The following is a 17,852-nucleotide window of genomic DNA, read 5'->3' as shown; positions in this document are numbered from 1 at the left end:
CTCTCTTCTTTCTTGCTTTCTTTCTTTCTTCATTCTCATTCTCTCTCTTCCTTTTTTGGAGACAGGGTCTTGCTCTGTTGCCCAAAGTAAAGTACCTGGCAGAATCATAGCTCATTGTACCCTCAAACTCCTGGGCTCTAGCAATCCTTCCACCTCAGCCTCCTGAGTAGCTGGGACTGACTACAGGAGCATGCTGCCATGCCCAGCTAATTTATTTTTGAGTCAGGGTCTTGAAATTGTATGTATTGGTTATAATTATATTTGACATTTCTTTGAATATGCTTGTTAATATTGCCATTTAAAATAAGATCTTTGGCAGTTTTCTAAAATCTGTCACTTTTAGTATAGGAATGGTATTATAGTACATGTCACAGCTTCCCCAAAATTCTTCTCTTTTCACTCTCAGTAATCTAGTGCCACATAGCAAAAACTGCAAAACATGAGCATTCTGCCATATCATTTGTATGTGATAAGAAATTAGACTTTATTTGTGCCATTTCTATATTGCTTTTTCTTTGGTTTAATATAAGATTTCATAAACCATCTGCCTTACAATCCTGTAAAACCTATCATAGCCCCATAATTGGAGAAGAAAAATGTACAGCCTCCTTAAATTCATTATCTCTATCAGTGGATTATTCTTAAATTATAATTTTGAGCATATTTACCTTTTCCGTTTATACCACAAAAGATTCTAATGTATACGGGAGTCTTTCAGAATATTTACATTCTTGTGAAAATAAAAACAGCTATTTTAAAAAGTCAAGACAGCTGTAACTGTTTTCTTCCATTTATGCAAAGCAAAATAATGGAAGATACACAGGTGAGCTTTTTTCAGGTTTTCTATGAAAACAATGATAGAATTGTCTAAAGAAAAAAAAGCAAAAATCCTGTCATAATTGGTTAATCTGTAACATTGACATAATCATCATGACCTTTTAAAAAATAGGAGAAATCACTCAGGTCTACATAATTGGTAAATTTAGAGAAAACTAAATATTGGGGTTTGTGATAACTCATTACTACAATTTTTTTTTATTGCATTTTACGTTCTGGGGTACGTGTAAAGAACATGCAGGATTGTTGCATAGGTACATACGTGGCAATGTAGTTTGCTGCCTCAATCCCCATCACCTATATCTGGCATTTCTCCCCATGTTATCCCTCCCCAACTCCATACCCCACACTGTCCCTCCCCTGGTCTCCCCCCAACAGACCCCATTGTGTGATGCTCCCCTCCCTATGTCCATGTGTTCTCATTGTTCAACACCCGCCTGTGAGTGAGAACATGTGGTACTTGATTCTCTGTTCCTGTGTCAGTTTGCTGAGAATGATGGTTTCCAGGTTCATCCGTGTCCCTACAGAGGACACGAACTCACTGTTTTTTATGGCTGCATAGTATTCTATGGTGTATATGTGCCACATTTTCCCTGTCCAGTCTATCATTGATGGGCATTTGGGTTGGTTACAAGTCTTTGCTATTGTAAACGGTGCCACAGTGAACATATGTGTGCATGTGTCCTTATAATAGAACGAATTTATAATCCTTTGGATATATACCCAGTAATGGGATTGCTAGTTCAAATGGAATTTCTATTTCTAGGTCCTTGAGGAATCACCACACTGTCTTCCACAATGGTTGAACTAATTTACACTCCCACCAACAGTGTAAAAGTGTTCCTGTTTCTCCACATCCTCTCCAGCATCTACGTTGTCTCCAGATTTTTTAATGATTGACATTCTAACTGGTGTGAGATGGTATCTCAATGTAGTTTTGATTTGGATTTCTCTAATGACCAGTGATGATGAGTATTTTTTCATATGTTTGTTGGCCTCATATGTGTCTTCTTTAGAAAAGTGTCTGTTCATATCCTTTGCCCACTTTTGAATGGATTTGTTTGTTTTCTTATAAATCGGCTTTAGTTCTTTGTAGATTTTGGATATAAGTCCTTTGTCAGATGGGTAGATTGCAAAAATTATTTACCATTCTGTTGGTTGCCATTCACTCTAATGATTGTTTCTTTTGCTGTACAGAAGCTCTGGAGTTTAATTAGATCCCATTTGTCTATTTTGGCTTTTGTTGCCAGTGCTTTGGTGTTTTAGTTATGAAGTCCTTGCCTATGCTTATGTGCTGAATGGTTTTGCCTAGGTTTTCTTCTTACATTTTTATGGCGTTAGGTCTTATGTTTAAGTCTTTAACCCATCTGGAGTTAATTTTAATGTAAGGTGTTAGGAGGGGGTCCAGTTTCTGCTTTCTACACATGGCTAGCCAGTTTTCCAAACACCATTTATTAAAGAGGGAATCCTTTCCCCATTGCTTGTTTTTTTCAGGTTTGACAAAGATCAGATGGTTGTAGATGCGTGGCATTGCCTCCGAGGCCTCTGTTCTTGTCCATTGGTCTATATCTGTGTTTTGGCACCAGTACCATGCTGTTTGATTACTGTAGCCTGGTAGTATAGTTTAAAGTCAGGTAGCGTGATGCCTCCAGCTTTGTTCTCGCTTAGAATTGTCACAGCTATGCAGGCTCTCTTTTGGTTCCATATGAAGTTTAAGGTGGTTTTTTCCAGTTCTGTGAAGAGGGTCATAGGTAGCTTGATGGGGATAGTGTTGATTCTATAAATTACTTTGGGCATTATGGCCGTTTTCACAATATTGATTCTTCCTAACCATGAGCATGGAACGTTTTTCCATCTGTTTGAGTCCTCTCTTATTTCCTTGAGCAGTAGTTTGTAGTTCTTCTTGAAGAGGTCCTTTACATCCTTTGTTAGTTGTATTCTTAGGTATTTTATTGTCTTTGTAGCAATTGTGAATGGCAGTTTGTTCTTGATTTGGCTCTCTTTAAGTCTGTTATTGGTGTATAGGAATGCTTGTGATTTTTGCACATTGGTTTTGTATCCTTAGACTTTGCTGAAGTTGCTTATCAGTTTAAGGAGATTTTGGGCTGAGACAATAGGGACTTCTAAATATACAGTCATGTCATCTGCAAATAGAGACAGTTTGACTTCCTCCTTTCCTAATTGAATATGCTTTATATCTTCTTCTTGCCTAATTGCTCTGGCTAGAACTTCCAATACTATATTGAATAGGAATAGTGAGAGAGGGCATCCTTGTCTAGTGCCAGGTTTCCAAGGGAGTGCTTCCAGTTTTTGCCCATTCAGTATGATATTGACTGTGGGTTTTTCATAAATAGCTTTTATTATTTTGAGATACGTTCCATCAACACCTAGTTTATTGAGAGTTTTTAGCATAAAGGGCTGTTGAATTTGTCGAAGGCCTTCTCTGCATCTGTTGAGATAGTCGTGGTTTTTGTCTTTGGTTCTGTTTATATGGTGAATTACGTTTATAGACTTGCATAGGTTGAACCAGCCTTGCATCCCCAGGATGAAGTCTGCTTGATCATGATGGATAAGCTTTTTGATGTGTTGTTGCCATCGGTTTGCCAGTGTTTGATTGAAGATTTTTGCATCTATGTTCATCATGGATATTGGCCTGAAGTTTTCTTTTTTTGTTGAGTCTCTGCCGAGTTTTAGTATCAGGATGATATTGGTCTCATAAAATGATTTGGGGAAGATTCCCTCTTTTTGGGTTGTTTGGAATAGTTTCAGAAGGAGTGGTACCAGCTCCTCTTTGTATGTCTGGTAGAATTCAGCTGTGAACCCATCTGGACCTGGGCTTTTTTTGGTTGGTAGGCTATTAATTGCTGCCTCAACTTTAGCCCTTGTTATTGGTCTATTCAGGGTTTCAACTTCTTCCTGATTTAGGCTTGGGAGGGTGCAAGTGTCCAGGAATTTATCCATTTCTTACAGATTTACTGGTTTATGTACATAGAGTTGTTTGTAGTACTCTCTGATGGTGGTTTGTATTTCTGTAGAATCAGTGGTGATATCCCCTTTATTGTTTTTTATTGCATCTATTTGATTCTTCTCTCTTTTCTTTTTTATTAATCTGGCTGCAGTCTGTCTATTTTGTTGATCTTTTCAAAAAACCAGCTCCTGGATCTATTGATTTTTTTGAAGGGTTTTTTGTGTCTCTATCTCCTTCAGTTCTGCTCTGATCTTAGTTATTTCTTGTCTTCTGCTAGCTTTTGAGTTTTTTTGATCTTGCTTCTCTAGCTCTTTCAATTTTGATAATAGGGTGTCGATTTTAGGTCTTTCCTTGCTTCTCATGCGGGCATTTATTGGTATAAATTTTCCTCAAGACACTGCTTTAAAAGTGTCCCAGAGATTCTGGTATGTTGTGTCTTCGTTCTCCTTGGTTTCGAAGAACCCCTTTATTTCTGCCTTCATTTGCATTGTTTATCGAGTCAACATTCCAGAGCCAGTTGTTCAGTTTCCATGAAGTTGTGTGGTTCTGAGTTAGTTTCTGAATTCTGAGTTCTAATTTGATTGCACTGTGGGCTGACAGACTGTTATGATTTCTTTTCTTTTGCATTTGCTGAAGAGTGATTTACTTCCAATTATGTGGTCAGTTTTAGAGTAGGTGTGATATGGTGCTGAGAAGAATGTATATTCTGTGGATTTGGGGTAAAGAGTTCTGTAAATGTCTATTAGGTTTGCTTGGTCCAGGTCTGGGTTCAAGTCCCGGATGTCCTCGTTAATTTTCTGTCTCATTGATCTGTCTAATATTGACGGTGGAGTGTTAAAGTCTCCCACTATTATTGTGTTGGAGTCTAAATCTCTTTGTAGGTCATTAAGTATTTGCTTTATGTATTTGGGTGCTCCTATATTGGACGCGTATATATTTAGGATCATTAGCTCTTCTTTTTGCATTGATCCTTTTACCATTATATAATGCCCTTCTTTGTCTCTTTTGATCTTTGTTGGTTTAAAGTCTATTTTATTGACTAGGATTGCAACTCCTGCTCTTTTTTGCTCTCTATTTGCTTGGTAGGTCTTCCTCCATCCCTTTATTTTGAGCCTGTGTGTATCCTTGCATGTGAGATGGGTTTCCTGGATACAGCACACCAATGAGTTTTGACTTTTTATCCAATTTGCCAGTCTGTGTCTTTCGATTGGAGCATTTAGCCCATTTACATTTAAGGTTAATATTGTTATGTGTGAATTTGATCCTGTCATTTTTATGCTAGCTGGCTGTTTTGCCCATTAGTTGATGTAGTTTCTTTATTGTGTCGATGCTCTTTACCATTTGGTACGTTTTTGGAGTGGCTGGTACTGGTTGTTCCTTTCTATGTTTAATGTTTGTTTCAGGAGCTCTTGTAAAGCAAGCCTCGTGGTGATGAAATCTCTGAGCAATCGCTTGTTGATAAAGGATTTTATTTCTCCTTCACTTATGAAGCTTAGTTTGGCTGGATATGAAAATTCTAGGTTGAAAGTTCTTTTCTTTGAGGGTGTTGATTATTGGCCCCCACTCTCTTCTGGCTTTTGTAGGGTTTCTGCTGAGAGATCCGCTGTGAGTCTGATAAGCGTCCTTTTGTCGGTAACCCAACCTTTCTCTCTGGCTGCCCTTAGCATTTTTTCCTTCATTTCAGCCCTGGTGAATCTGATGATTATGTGCCTTGGAGGTTGCTCTTCGTGAGGAAATTCTTTGTGGTGGTCTCTGTATTTCCTGAACTTGAATGTTGGCTTGCCTTGCTAGGTTGGGGAAGTTCTCCTGGATAATATCCTGAAGAGTGTTTTCCAGCTTGGATTCATTCCCTCTATCACATTCAGGTACACCTGTCAAACATACGTTAGGTCTTTTCACATAATCCCATATTTCTTGGAGACTTTGTTCATTTTTTTTAGTCTTTTTTCTCTAATCTTGCCTTCTCGTTTTATTTCATTGAGTTGACCTTCAATCTCTGATACCCTTTCTTCTGCTTGGTCAATTTGGCTATTGAAACTTGTATATGCCTCGTGAAGTTCTCGTGTTTTTCACCTCCATGAATTCATTTGTATTCCTCTCTAAGCTGTTTATTCTTGTTAGCATTTCATCAAACCTTTTTTCAAGGTTCTTAGTTTCTTTGCATTGGGTTAGAACATGTTCTTTTAGCTCAGAGAAGTTTCTTATTATCCACCTTCTGAAGCCTGTTTCTGTCAATTCATCACACTCATTCTCCATCCAGCCTTGTTCCCTTGCTGGTGAGGAGTTGTGATCCCCTGGAGGAGGAGAGGCATTCTGGTTTTGGGTATTTTCATCCTTTTTGCGCCGGTTTCTTCCCATCTTTGTGGATTTATCTGCTTGTGGTCTTTGTGGTTGATGACTTTCAGATGGGGTCTCAGAGTGGCCATCCTTTTTGTTGCTGATGAAGTTATTTCTTTATGTTTCTTAGTTTTTCTTCTAACAGTCTGGCCCCCCTGCTGCAGGACTGCTGGAGGTCCACTCCAGACCCTGCTTGCCTGGGATCACCTGCAGTGGCTGCAGAACTGTAAAGGTTGCTGCCAGTTTCTTCTTCTGTTATCTTTGTCCCAGAAGGGTACCCATCAGATGTCAGCCTGAGCTCTCCTTTATGGGGTGACTCTTTGGTTATACAGGGGTCGGGGAGCTGCTTGAGGAGACAATCTGTCCCTTATAAGAACTGAAGTGCTGAGCTGTGAGCTCTGCTATTCTGTTCAGAGCTGCTGGGCATGTACTTTTAAATCTGCTGCAGCGGAACTCATAACCACCTTTTTTTCCCAGGTATTCTGTCCTGGGAAGGTGGGGCTTTATTTATAAGTTCCTGTCATTCTGCTGCCTTTTTTTCAGAGATGCCCTGCCCAGCAAGGAGGTAACCTAGTCACAGTCTGCCAGCACAGGCATTGCTGAGCTGCCGTGGGCTCTGTCCAGTTGCTGTGTAAACTTCCTTCCAGTTTTGTTTGTAGGGTTATAGGTAGAACTTCAGTAATGGCGGACTGCCTCTGAAATGGCAGACTGCCTCGGTAGTGGCGGACTGCCTTGAGTAATGGCAGATGCCCTTCCCCTCCACAGAGCTGGACTGTCCCGGGTCCAGCAGTGCTTGCTGTGAAACTCTTAAGCCAGAACGTTTCAGATTGCTGGTCTTTGTAGGGGTGGGACCAGCCAAGCCAGATCACCTGGCTCCCTGTTTCAGCCCCCTTTTTTTCAGTTGAACGGGTGACTCTGTCTCTCAGGCATTCAGGTTGCCAGTTGAAATGGCACCCGGATTTGTGTGAGTTTTTGTGTGGAGACCCGCTGCGCCAGCTGAAACAGCGCTGGAGACTCATGGTGCTTTTCTGCTCAGGAATCGCCTGGTCTGTAGGCAGTAAAAATTCGTTTGGAAATGCAGTGATCACTCACCCTCTGTGTTTTTGCTGGGAACTGCATTCCAGAGCTATTCCTATTCGGCCATCTTGGATCCTCTCCCCGCATAGCTCTTTTAATCAGGTTTTTCAGTGCGTCTGAGTTTAAGAACCAGTAAGAGTCAATAGTGGAAGTCATTACTACAAATTTTAAAATTCAAATTCCATTTTTCTATCATAATATAGTATTATCAAAGAATAAACCTTATGTGTTTAAGTGTTTTTGCTTTCATTAACATTGTATTTTTCCTAATATTGAGAGGATTGGTCTTTAAAAAGTAAAAATTATGTAATGTACCTAATTAATAAAACAGAAAGATAAGGTTCAGTGGCTCACAACTGTGATCCCAGCTACGTGAGAGGCTGAGGTGAGAGGATCGTCTAAAGCCAGGTGTTCAAGACTGGCCTGGACAACATAGCAAGAACCTGTCTCTAAAAGTAGGGAGAGAGAAAGAGGCAGTGGGGAGAGAGAGGGGAAGAGAAGAGAGAGAGAGAGAGGGAGGGTAGGTAGATGAGAGAGAGAGAGATTAGACAGATAGATGATAGTTACATACCTGTAATCCTAGCACTTTGGGAGTTTGAGCCCAGGAGTTCAAGACCAGACTGGGCAGCATGGCAAGACCCTATCCCTACAAAAAATACAAAAAATTAGCTGAGCATGGTTGGCATGTACCTGCCACTTAGAGGTTGAGGTGGGAGGGTCACTTGAGCCCAGGAGTTTGAGGCAGCAGCAGGTCATGATTGTGCCACTGCACTCCAGCCTGGGCAACAGAACAAGACGTTGTCCTCAACAAGTAAATAAGACAAAAAGGATTAAAAGATGGAAACTTTCTAATACTGGGATTCTTTATCCAGGGATAACTTATCCTTTAGACAGAGTAAGCATGTGCCTTGGACCAAGATACATATAGGGATCCACAGAAATATTTTGATTTTTCTTTTAAATCAGAAGTAGTAATGTATATACATGTATGTAATAGTAAACCTTTGCAGTATATTATTTTGTTTTTTCAGATGGGGTGTCGCTTTGTCCCCCAGCTGGAGTACAGTGGCGAGATCTCGGCTCACTGCAACTTCTGCCTTCCAGGTTCAAGGGATTCTCCTGCCTCAGCCTCCTGAGTAGCTGGGATTACAGGCACGCACCACCATGCCCAGCTAATTTTTGTATCTTTTTTTAGTAGAGGCGGGGTTTCACCGTGTTGGTCAGGCTGGTCTCAAACTCCTGACCTCATGATGTGCCTGCCTCGGCTTCCCATAGTGCTAAGATTACAGATGTGAGCCACCACACCCGGCCTATGCAGTATTTTTTTCGAGTTTATACAAATGTATAGAAAATATAGTCATAAATGTATAGAAAATATAATTTTTAGTTTTTGTGGAGGAAGTCCCTTACAAAGGCAAAACGGTTTACGGCCTTGGGAAGTCATGATGTAGCCCTTCTTTTTCCTTCTTAAAGGCTTCCTTCCTAAACATCTTTTATAATTTAATTTCATTCTTCTTTTCCTACACTATGATCTTATGTATACTTAAATTTCCAACTGATTGCTATGTGTATTGAAGCATAGTATCACAAGTGCATACATCAGAGGTGCATGTCCATGAAACAACACCCAGATGGAAAAAATAAGTAATTTTTTTCAGAGTGACATTATTGCATTGTGTCCTCAAGTTCAGAGCAATGTGCTCTGCCCCTAGAATACCGTGATAGCTGCTACACTAGTCAGGAAATTTTTTGTTGTTTTCAAGCATGCAGTGGTAATTATAGCTCACTGTAGCTCACTGCAGCCGTGAGCTCCTGGGCTCAAGTGATCCTCCCAAGTAGCTGGGATTAGCACTCCCAGTCAGGATTTAAATATTCATATTTAAGGTGTATGAAATATGCAAATAATAAAACTGTTTTCCCAGCTTTTCATTAACAAATATTCTCTCTGAGGCAATGTTTGAATTACTCAATTAGAGAAATGTTTTTCCCCTCAGCTCGATGCATTCTATTTCTCATCATTTGGCTCATAACTGGAGGAAGGCACCACTTTTGGTTCTTGCCAAATCTGACTGCTGATGTGGGCTTCATTGACTCCTTCAGGCCTCTGTACACACATGAATACAAAGGACCAAAAGCAGACTTAAAGAAAGATGAGAAATCTGAAACCAAAAAGCAACAGAAGTCTGACAGTGAGGAAAAGTCAGACAGTGAGAAAAAGGAAGATGAGGAGGGGAAAGTAGGACCAGGAAATCATGGAACAGAAGGCTCAGGAGGAGAGCGGCATTCAGACACGGACAGTGACAGGAGGGAAGATGATCGATCCCAGCACAGCAGTGGAAATGGAAATGATTTTGAAATGATAACAAAAGAGGAACTGGAACAGCAAACAGATGGGGATTGTGAAGAGGAGGAGGAGGAAGACAGTGATGGGGAAACACCTAAATCTTCACATGAAAAATCATAATCTGACTAATTTGGGGACTGATTGAATAAGTACAAGAGGTTGGATTTTCTATGTTGGCTGATTATTATATTAAACACATGGCATTTGTAGCATTCTTTAAATTCTGTTTACTGAAATGTATTTGACATTCAAGCAGTTATATTCAGTCCTTCATTTTATAGAATATTGGCACTATTATTGGTACAGTTTAAAGCCATTAATACATTTTATCCATTTGATAATTTTACAGTAAGTAGGTCTCATTCATTTTGACAGTTATCAAATATGTACTTTCCACAGTTAAATTTACATTGGCATTTTTGATAGTGGTATGGCTTTTTACTGTTAGACTAATCAAAAATAACTTTAAAAGGAACAAAGAAACTCCAACATTTCAGATTATGCATAGTTATGTAGCCATTTCACAGTTTCTTTAAGATGCATAAATTCATTGTTCTTGATAGTTAAGCTTTTATTTTTCGTTATAAAATTATACCAGGAAATTTCTTAAGACTCCGAGTTAGCAGAGTTCAAAACTGTTTTATGGAAACAAGCCAACTAGTAACAATCCAGCAACACTTCTAGTTTAGCTAAATCCTTTTTCCAATGTAGGAAATCCACACCGATTTGTACGTCTGATTCAGAGAAAGATGGTCATCTCCAACAGAGAAGGGGAACAGCACTGGTTGGAAGGTGATGGCTCTCCCTCCTCCCTCCCTCCCCAATTCGTTGTCGTAAAGTAAAGTGTATTCTGTACATAATTTACAAATAAAACATTTTATTTTAATTGTTACTTATTATTTAGATATTTCTCAACCCTTAAATTCGTAAAATTAAGACCATGTAAGGGTATGTTTTTAGAGAAATGGAAGTTTCAGTAACCCACAACATCTATGATCTTTCTACAGCAGCTTCAGTTTTGTGCCAACATTCCATGTATTTTGAATATGAGCAAAAACTGATCTTTATTAAATAAGAGCAGACTTAAAGTAGCTTTGTACGCCTTAATGTTTATTTTGATTTATTTTAAACCTTTACATTCAAAAATGAGATACTGTATTATCAGACCAGGAGGCATTGCTGTGAAAGATAATTTCCTATTCTAAAATACCAAATTTAAAATAAAGATAATAAAATAAAACAGAGAACTATTGGACTCTAATTGCTTTGAACTAGTTTTGCAGTTTGATTTTATGTCTTGTACATCTTAGTTACAAGTCTTTTGGAAAACTCTTGTTTACTTATGAGCATAATCATTCCTTGGAGTAATACTTTTATAAACTAATAATGAATATTAAATGATTTTCCTTCAGTCACAGTGAGAGCATTTTGCTTTGTGGTTTAAATAGGTAGTGTATGTAAGTCTTTTCTTTAGGCTGTTTCTCATCTAAGTGTTTGAATTGAAGATGTTAAATTTTTCTAATTGTGAAAAATACATTTTTTGTATCATTGACACATTTATTATTAAACATGGCTTGATTCCTTCTTTATAGTAGTCCCTGTAAGTGGACAGAAATATGGCTATTGATGTTAATGCAACTATGTCAAGGCTGCAGTCACTTTAAGAGTTCATTTTTAGCGAATGTTCGTTAAGTGCCTGGGTATTTTCCCCTCCCACTCTCAGAGCTCTACTACTTTATTTCCACAGTAAGCATATATATAATGATGGTTTCTGAGTTTCTTTACAGTAACATTGATACCTATTTTGGGGTATAAAAGTGGTGTTTTTTCAGAAATGAAAATGATTTTATTCACTTTTACTTTTCTTTGATCATACCCAGGCACTCAATATTTATCCTGAAATTTTTTATAATATATGTACTTTGTTCTAGTCTTAAAGACATTTGGAGCATGGCCAACAGGAAAGTCAGCTTCTTACTGATGTGTGTGGATTCTTACAGAATGTTAGTACAAATTTTTATAAATATTTGGTGATCCCTGGGGGGAAATATCATTCTTACTACGGTTAGAAAGTGAATTAGAAATTTCAGCTCAGTTTCTCTTTTACTATTCAAGTTGTGTACTTTAAACAAATATAAAAATCAAAGGCTGCCTCTACTACAGTCCTCAGTGGAATAGATGGCTGTCTTTCTTGGCTAACATTAAATATTCTTGTACCAGAGCATGGAAAGTTATTTATAATTGTTAATAGAATGGTGATTTTTTTTAAAAGAACTTCAGATTTGCTATGCTGCTGTAAGTAGAAGCACGAAGCTTTTTGATCATGTAGGGTTTATTGTAGAGGGTATCAATTGGCCTAACTAAGCAGGATTGAATTTACCAGAGGCTAAATTCAGATGGTAAGAATAATGCGTATGTGATTGTTCTTAAAGTCAATGTATTAAATAAGGTATTTTTCCTTTTCCCTCTTACTGGATTCTTTAATTTTCAAACCATATGTCCTAGATAGCGTTAATGAAATAATATAGATTTAGTTGAATACTATTCAGGAAGTAATAAATTTTAATATATCACGTTGAAATTATGCAGTGGTGATGGATTTTGGTGTTTCTTCCCTCTTTCTGGTTTTACATCATGAGTATCAATTAGCTTCTGACAAAAAAAAATCTTGTGTCTTTTGTAAATTGAATTTTTTTAAATCTTTATTAGGAACTGGAAAACAGCAAGTATGGTTGATTCTCATTTTCAAGATAGTTATGTTCTGTAAAGTCACTGCAAACACTGAATTAGCAAATACAGAACCTAGGGGAAATACAGGGCTAGGCTTCTGCAAGCCACTGGTCACATTTTCATCAAGCAGTCAACACGTAAGTTTCTGTTGTAAAGACACCTTATTTAATACAGTTGATTCATTAACACTGAAGTCATGACCAACAACACTGTAACTCATGCCTGAATGAAGCTTATCTGACACAGAAGCTTCATAAGGCACATAACAGCCTTTTTGCCCTTAGCACTATGCTTGGGGGCCATTTTAAACAATGAAATAAAAAAAGAAAACAAATGCAGAAACCGTGGTATTCAAGTAAAAAGGACACATTTACAGTATGAGAGCTGGAACATGGCCTTGTTCAACCTCAGCGGAGAATATGTTGAAGCTCAGCAAGTTTTCTGCCGCACTGCAAAATTCAGGTTAGGCAAATTCACAAATACGGAATCCGCGAATAACGAGGATCAACTGTACCAACTGTACTTAACTATGTTTTAAAGCTGTGACATTTATCTACCTGGTTTATGGAATAGAATTTTTTGCTGAATCATGCTCTAGTATTTTGAGTGACATTTTAAATATCCTATATCTGAAAGTAATTCCTAATTGTGTAGTAGATGATTTGCTTTTACTGTTTCAGGTCTCTGTTTATTCACTCAGTAATACTGAGCAGTTAACCATGTACCAGAATTTTACTAGGCACAACAATGAATAAAAATACAATTCTACCCTCTTGTACCATCAAATAGCGTGTTAAGTGCTACAGCAGCAATTTGCCACATATGCAGGATCTGTTTTTTCCCTCCAGCTCCACTCTGCTTTCTGCCCACAAAGCTGACCTGAATGGACCACTCCTGTGCCTCCGATGCCTCCTGGCTTCTGAGTGGGTTTGGCCAAGGAATGTCTTGACCAGAGATCAGAAGATGGTAGGGTGCCTATTTCTTGGCTCTTCTCCCTGGGTTGGGGGGCTGCCTCAGCACTCAAAGGTCACTTCTCCCAAACTCCTCCCCGGCTTTCCAGGTTGCCAGTCCCTGCACTCTTCCTTTCTGGCCAAGGATGATGTCAGTTCTGCTGCCACTGTCCTGGAATTGCTGAAGCTACTGTGTTTCCTCTGTGGGTAGCCTATACCTATACTTCTGTATAATATCTCCTCATAACATCATAAGGAAAGAACCATCTGTTTCTTATTGGAACTCAGACCAATACCAAGGAGAAATTCCTAGGGAACAAAAATTCCAGTGAAGAATTACCTCTGTCAGATCCTTATCACCAAAGATTAGAAAAGATCCCATAACTTTATACAGCATGTTGTAAGAATTTCAGTAACTAAAATCCTGTTCTAGTGGATGTCATGCACATAACTACACAAGGAGATGACTTTAAATTTGTCTTCTTTGGCAAGCCCTTAAACCAATAGCTAAAGCATTTAGTTGTGAGTTTCTGAGTAGGTACCAATGCATTTATTTCTTTTGTCCAACCTAGCATAGAGACCCTTTGAGACTTTAATTACATGGCTGTTCAATTCAGACGAAATGTCAGTCTGAGAAAGGACATCTTTCCTGAGGTTTATAGTTTTAGGGTTGTCCAAAAGGCCTATGATCTCTTCTTAGCTGGACAGAAAGAGGAAAAGATAAGTTAAATTTCAAGGGGGTCAGATCATCACACTTTGGTCTCATGTCATTTTCAGTGATTTCCTAGATCACTTTAAGTTTTTGTGTCATGGACTCCTCAGAGTAATGCTTTTTTGTTTGTTTTGAGATGGAGTTTCACTCTGTCTTCCAGGCTGGAGTACAGTGGCAAAATCTCGGCTCACTGCAACCTCCGCCTCCTGAGGGTCAAGTGATCCTTTTACCTCAGCCTTCTGAGTAGCTGGGATTACAGGCACATGCCACCACACCTGACTAATTTTTGTGTTTTCAGTAGAGACAGGGTTTCGCCATGTTGGCCAGGCTGATGTTGAACTCCTGACCTCAGGTGATCCATCCGCCTCGGCCTCCCAAAGTGCTGAGATTTCAGACGTGAGCCACCATGCCCAGCCAGAATAATGTTTTTAAATGCAGAAAAGAAATCCATGGGGTTACAAAGGAAACCAATTACACTGAAGTGTGAGCTACCAAAATATGTTGTTTTGTGATGTGGTAGTTATAGGTGTACATTTAATAGCCAGATCTATGAGTGTATGTAACAACTGCTACGGTGTTGAAGTAGCATAAAACATATATTAGATCTCTGCAACAACTGTGGTGTAACATGAAAATACCTGATTTCTGTTGACAAAGTCAGCTACTAGCTAGTACAACTGTGGATTGTTGTCTGCACTCGTCATTGAAGGAAATACTAAGTTTTAGTTTTAGGCTAGTGAAATTAAAGTTAGTTTTTCCCATCCAAGTTCATGTGTCTTCTGGATTCTATCCTTGAATCCCTTAGAGGTCTGTGAATTCTAGGTTAAGAACCCTTGCCCTAGCTAATCAGATCCACCAATGTTTCAAATAGGACTATAACATATTCAAAGGCCAATGATACTTAGCATAAGTCAATTTTAATAATATTCACATTTCATGTCATAAATTTCATTACATGTGTTAATGTGATGTTTTGTTTTGATAGATTATATCTTACTCCTAAATAAAAAAGTCAAGATTTTTATAGCAACTTCTATTTATTTTATGTATTTATTTTGAGATGGGGGTCTCTTTATTCTGTCACTCATGCTGGAGTATAGTGACATAATCAAAACTCACTATAGCCGTGACCTCCTGGGCTCAAGCAATCCTCCCACCTCAACCTCCCAAGTAGCTTGGAGTACAATTGCATGCTACCACACCCAGATAAGTTCTATACTTTCATAGAGATGGGGTCTCCCTATGTTGCCCATGTTGGTTTTGAACTCCTCTTGCCTTGGCCTCCATGTGAGCTGCCACGTCCAGCCTGAAACATCTTTTAAACGGGAGAAGCAGAACAGGATCTTACCAACACTAAGATTATCTTCCAGTCACTTGACAAACATTTGTGGAGTGATTACTATGTGCAAAGCATTGTGCAATCACAAAACTCAAAAAGCAAATGTAGTAAGATAAGTATTCATGCAGACAGTGGCACCCATGTTGTATAATGTCACGAGTATCTTTGATATGCTTATAGGATCACATAAATAATGCCCAGCCGAGATTTGGAAGGTCAGGAAAGGCATCCCATAGAAGTGTCATGAGCTAGATCCTGGAGAATGAGTTGGTATTAGCCAGGTAAAGAATAGAGCAGTTCTGGGCCAATGCAGCAAGATGTGCAAAATAAGACAACAGGGTGAGCATGGCATCTCCTGAAACAAACTAGTTAAGGTGCAGCTAGAAAAGAGATGAATTTAGAGAGGGATACAGGTGGCAAGTCATTGCCCAGAATCCCTTCCTTTAGGAAACTACTCCTTTCCCTTCTGTGGCGCTCCTCATTCCATTCCAGGGTGACTGGCCTCAAGGAAGAGCACCCAGTTCACACCAGGTCAATTGAAGTCTTATTTCCTCAGGGATCTTGAATTCTAAGGACCATGTGGACCTGAAGAAACTGATGGCTATGTTGCCTTCACTGAATGGAGCCTGTCTAGAAATAGAGCCGGCATGAAAAAAAAAAAAAAAAAAAAACCAGAACCAAGGGATGGATTGGGAAGACAAGGCCTTAATGCCATCTTTGAATTCCTAAATCTAGCCTGGCCTAAAGCCATTCCTGGACTTTTCAGTTGCATGAGCCAACAGATTCCTTGTTTTTTCTTATTTTGAATGAGATTTCTGTCACTGGGAACTGAAAGATGACTGAGTTGCACACAATAAGTATGAACAGTGACACTAAAATACCTTTGGAGGAAATTGACTCAAAGCAGGAAAGTGACGCATTGAGATTTGCATCTTAGACTACACTAATCACATAGAAAATGGCCTGGCAAGGGGCAAGCTTAGATATTCTCTGGATACTTCCAGTATTTCTCAGATTTATATATGCTAACCACAACTCCCCTCTTATTGTTAAAACAAATTGTTTTCTTATTACAGAAAAATAAAAAACTTATAAGCACAAACAACCAGAAAACTCTCAAACCTACTATCTTAGACCATTTTGTGTGGCTACTACAGAATACCACAGACCACAGACTGTAATGTATAAAGAAAAGAAGCTGACCAGGCACAGTGGCTCACACCTGTAATCCCAGCACTTTAGGAGGCCGAGGTGGATGGATCACCTGAGGTCAGGAATTTGAGACCAGCCTGGCCAACATGGTGAAACCCTGTCTCTACTAAAAATAAAAAAAAAACCTAGCTGGGTATGGTGGTATGCACCTGTAGTCCCAGTTATTCGGGAGGCTGAGGCAGGAGAATCACTTGAACCCAAGAGGCAGAGGTTGCAGTGAGCTGAAATTGTGCCATTGCACTCCAGCCTGGGCAACAGAGTGAGACTCTGTCTCAAGGAGAAGAAAAAAAAAAAAATTTATTTGACTCATGAGTTTGGAGGCTGAGAAGTCCAAGAGCATGGCATTGGGATCTGGTAAGGGCTTTCGTGCTGCACCCCATCGTGGAAGGCAGAGGGCAAGAGAACATGAGAGCCAGTGAGCAAGAGGGGGCTGAAATGCTTTTAGAACAAGCCCGCTCGCATGATAACATTAATGCGTCTGTGAAGGCAGAGCCCTCATGGCCTAATCTCTTAAAGGTCCCACCTCTTAATACCATCACAATGGCAATTAAATTTCAGCATGAGTTTTGAGGGGGACATTCAAACCATAGCACCTACCTCCAGAGACAACTACTGCTAAAATTCATATATTTCCTTCTATAGCTCTTAGATGTGTAACATGTATATGTTCACTGAGGTGAGAAGATACTAAATTGGATCATACCATGCATACTTTATACTAAGAGTATTCAGAAATTGATGATCTGGAAAAGGAACATGTTATGTGAAACCAAAGACAACATTTTTTCAGAAGAACAAATATTGGCCAGCTTATGATTTTAAATTCTATTTCTGCTCACCAACTTCAAGCTTCAGAATGTGAAGTTAAGTTATCCTTAGACTAACCATGTAGTAAATGCATGTTACAAAGTATTTCACATTACAGTGTTCTTAATGATCAACATTCAAGGGAATTAGAAGGAAGAATTTATGATTACCTTGTCATGTCCTCAAATATATACACCTTTTACAATTATGGCCTTTGTACTGCAAAGAAAAATATAAAGGGCAGTAACAAGTAAATTAGTGCACAAGAGTAATTAGTAAATTAGTAAATTGAAAATGAGCAATAATTGCAGAAACTGGTCTGTACTTACAGTCTGGACAATATCTGACAGACTGCACAGATATAAAGCGTGGTTGGATACCATCCAAAGCACAGTAAGTTGCATCTCTATTCCTTCTCCCTAGTTGCATACACTTTACAAGGTTTACAAAATTGAAAACCTACTCTTTTTAACTTCTTTCCTCATTGTCCTTTAATACAAGAACCATCAGGATTCTCTACTTTTCAATCGCATATGCTG

General features: G+C 38.9%; 1 protein-coding gene across 1 annotated transcript in view; it reads left to right on the top strand.

Moving 5' to 3' along the window:
* Nucleotides 1–13,061, top strand: part of SEC62 (SEC62 homolog, preprotein translocation factor) — a 41,139-nt gene extending 28,078 nt beyond the window's left edge. Inside the window, exon 8 of the mRNA XM_017501977.2 lies at nt 9,214–13,061. Within this exon, the coding sequence (XP_017357466.1) occupies nt 9,214–9,683 (470 nt within the window). The 3' untranslated portion in view covers nt 9,684–13,061. The remainder of the gene's footprint in view (nt 1–9,213) is intronic.
* Nucleotides 13,062–17,852: the final 4,791 nt, after the last annotated feature.

This window comes from Cebus imitator, unplaced genomic scaffold (genome assembly GCF_001604975.1).
Source record: "Cebus imitator isolate Cc_AM_T3 unplaced genomic scaffold, Cebus_imitator-1.0 Scaffold287, whole genome shotgun sequence".
Taxonomy (NCBI): domain Eukaryota; kingdom Metazoa; phylum Chordata; class Mammalia; order Primates; family Cebidae; genus Cebus; species Cebus imitator.
The sequence above is the reverse complement of the archived record's forward strand: the minus strand, read 5'-3'. Positions and strand labels throughout refer to the sequence as shown.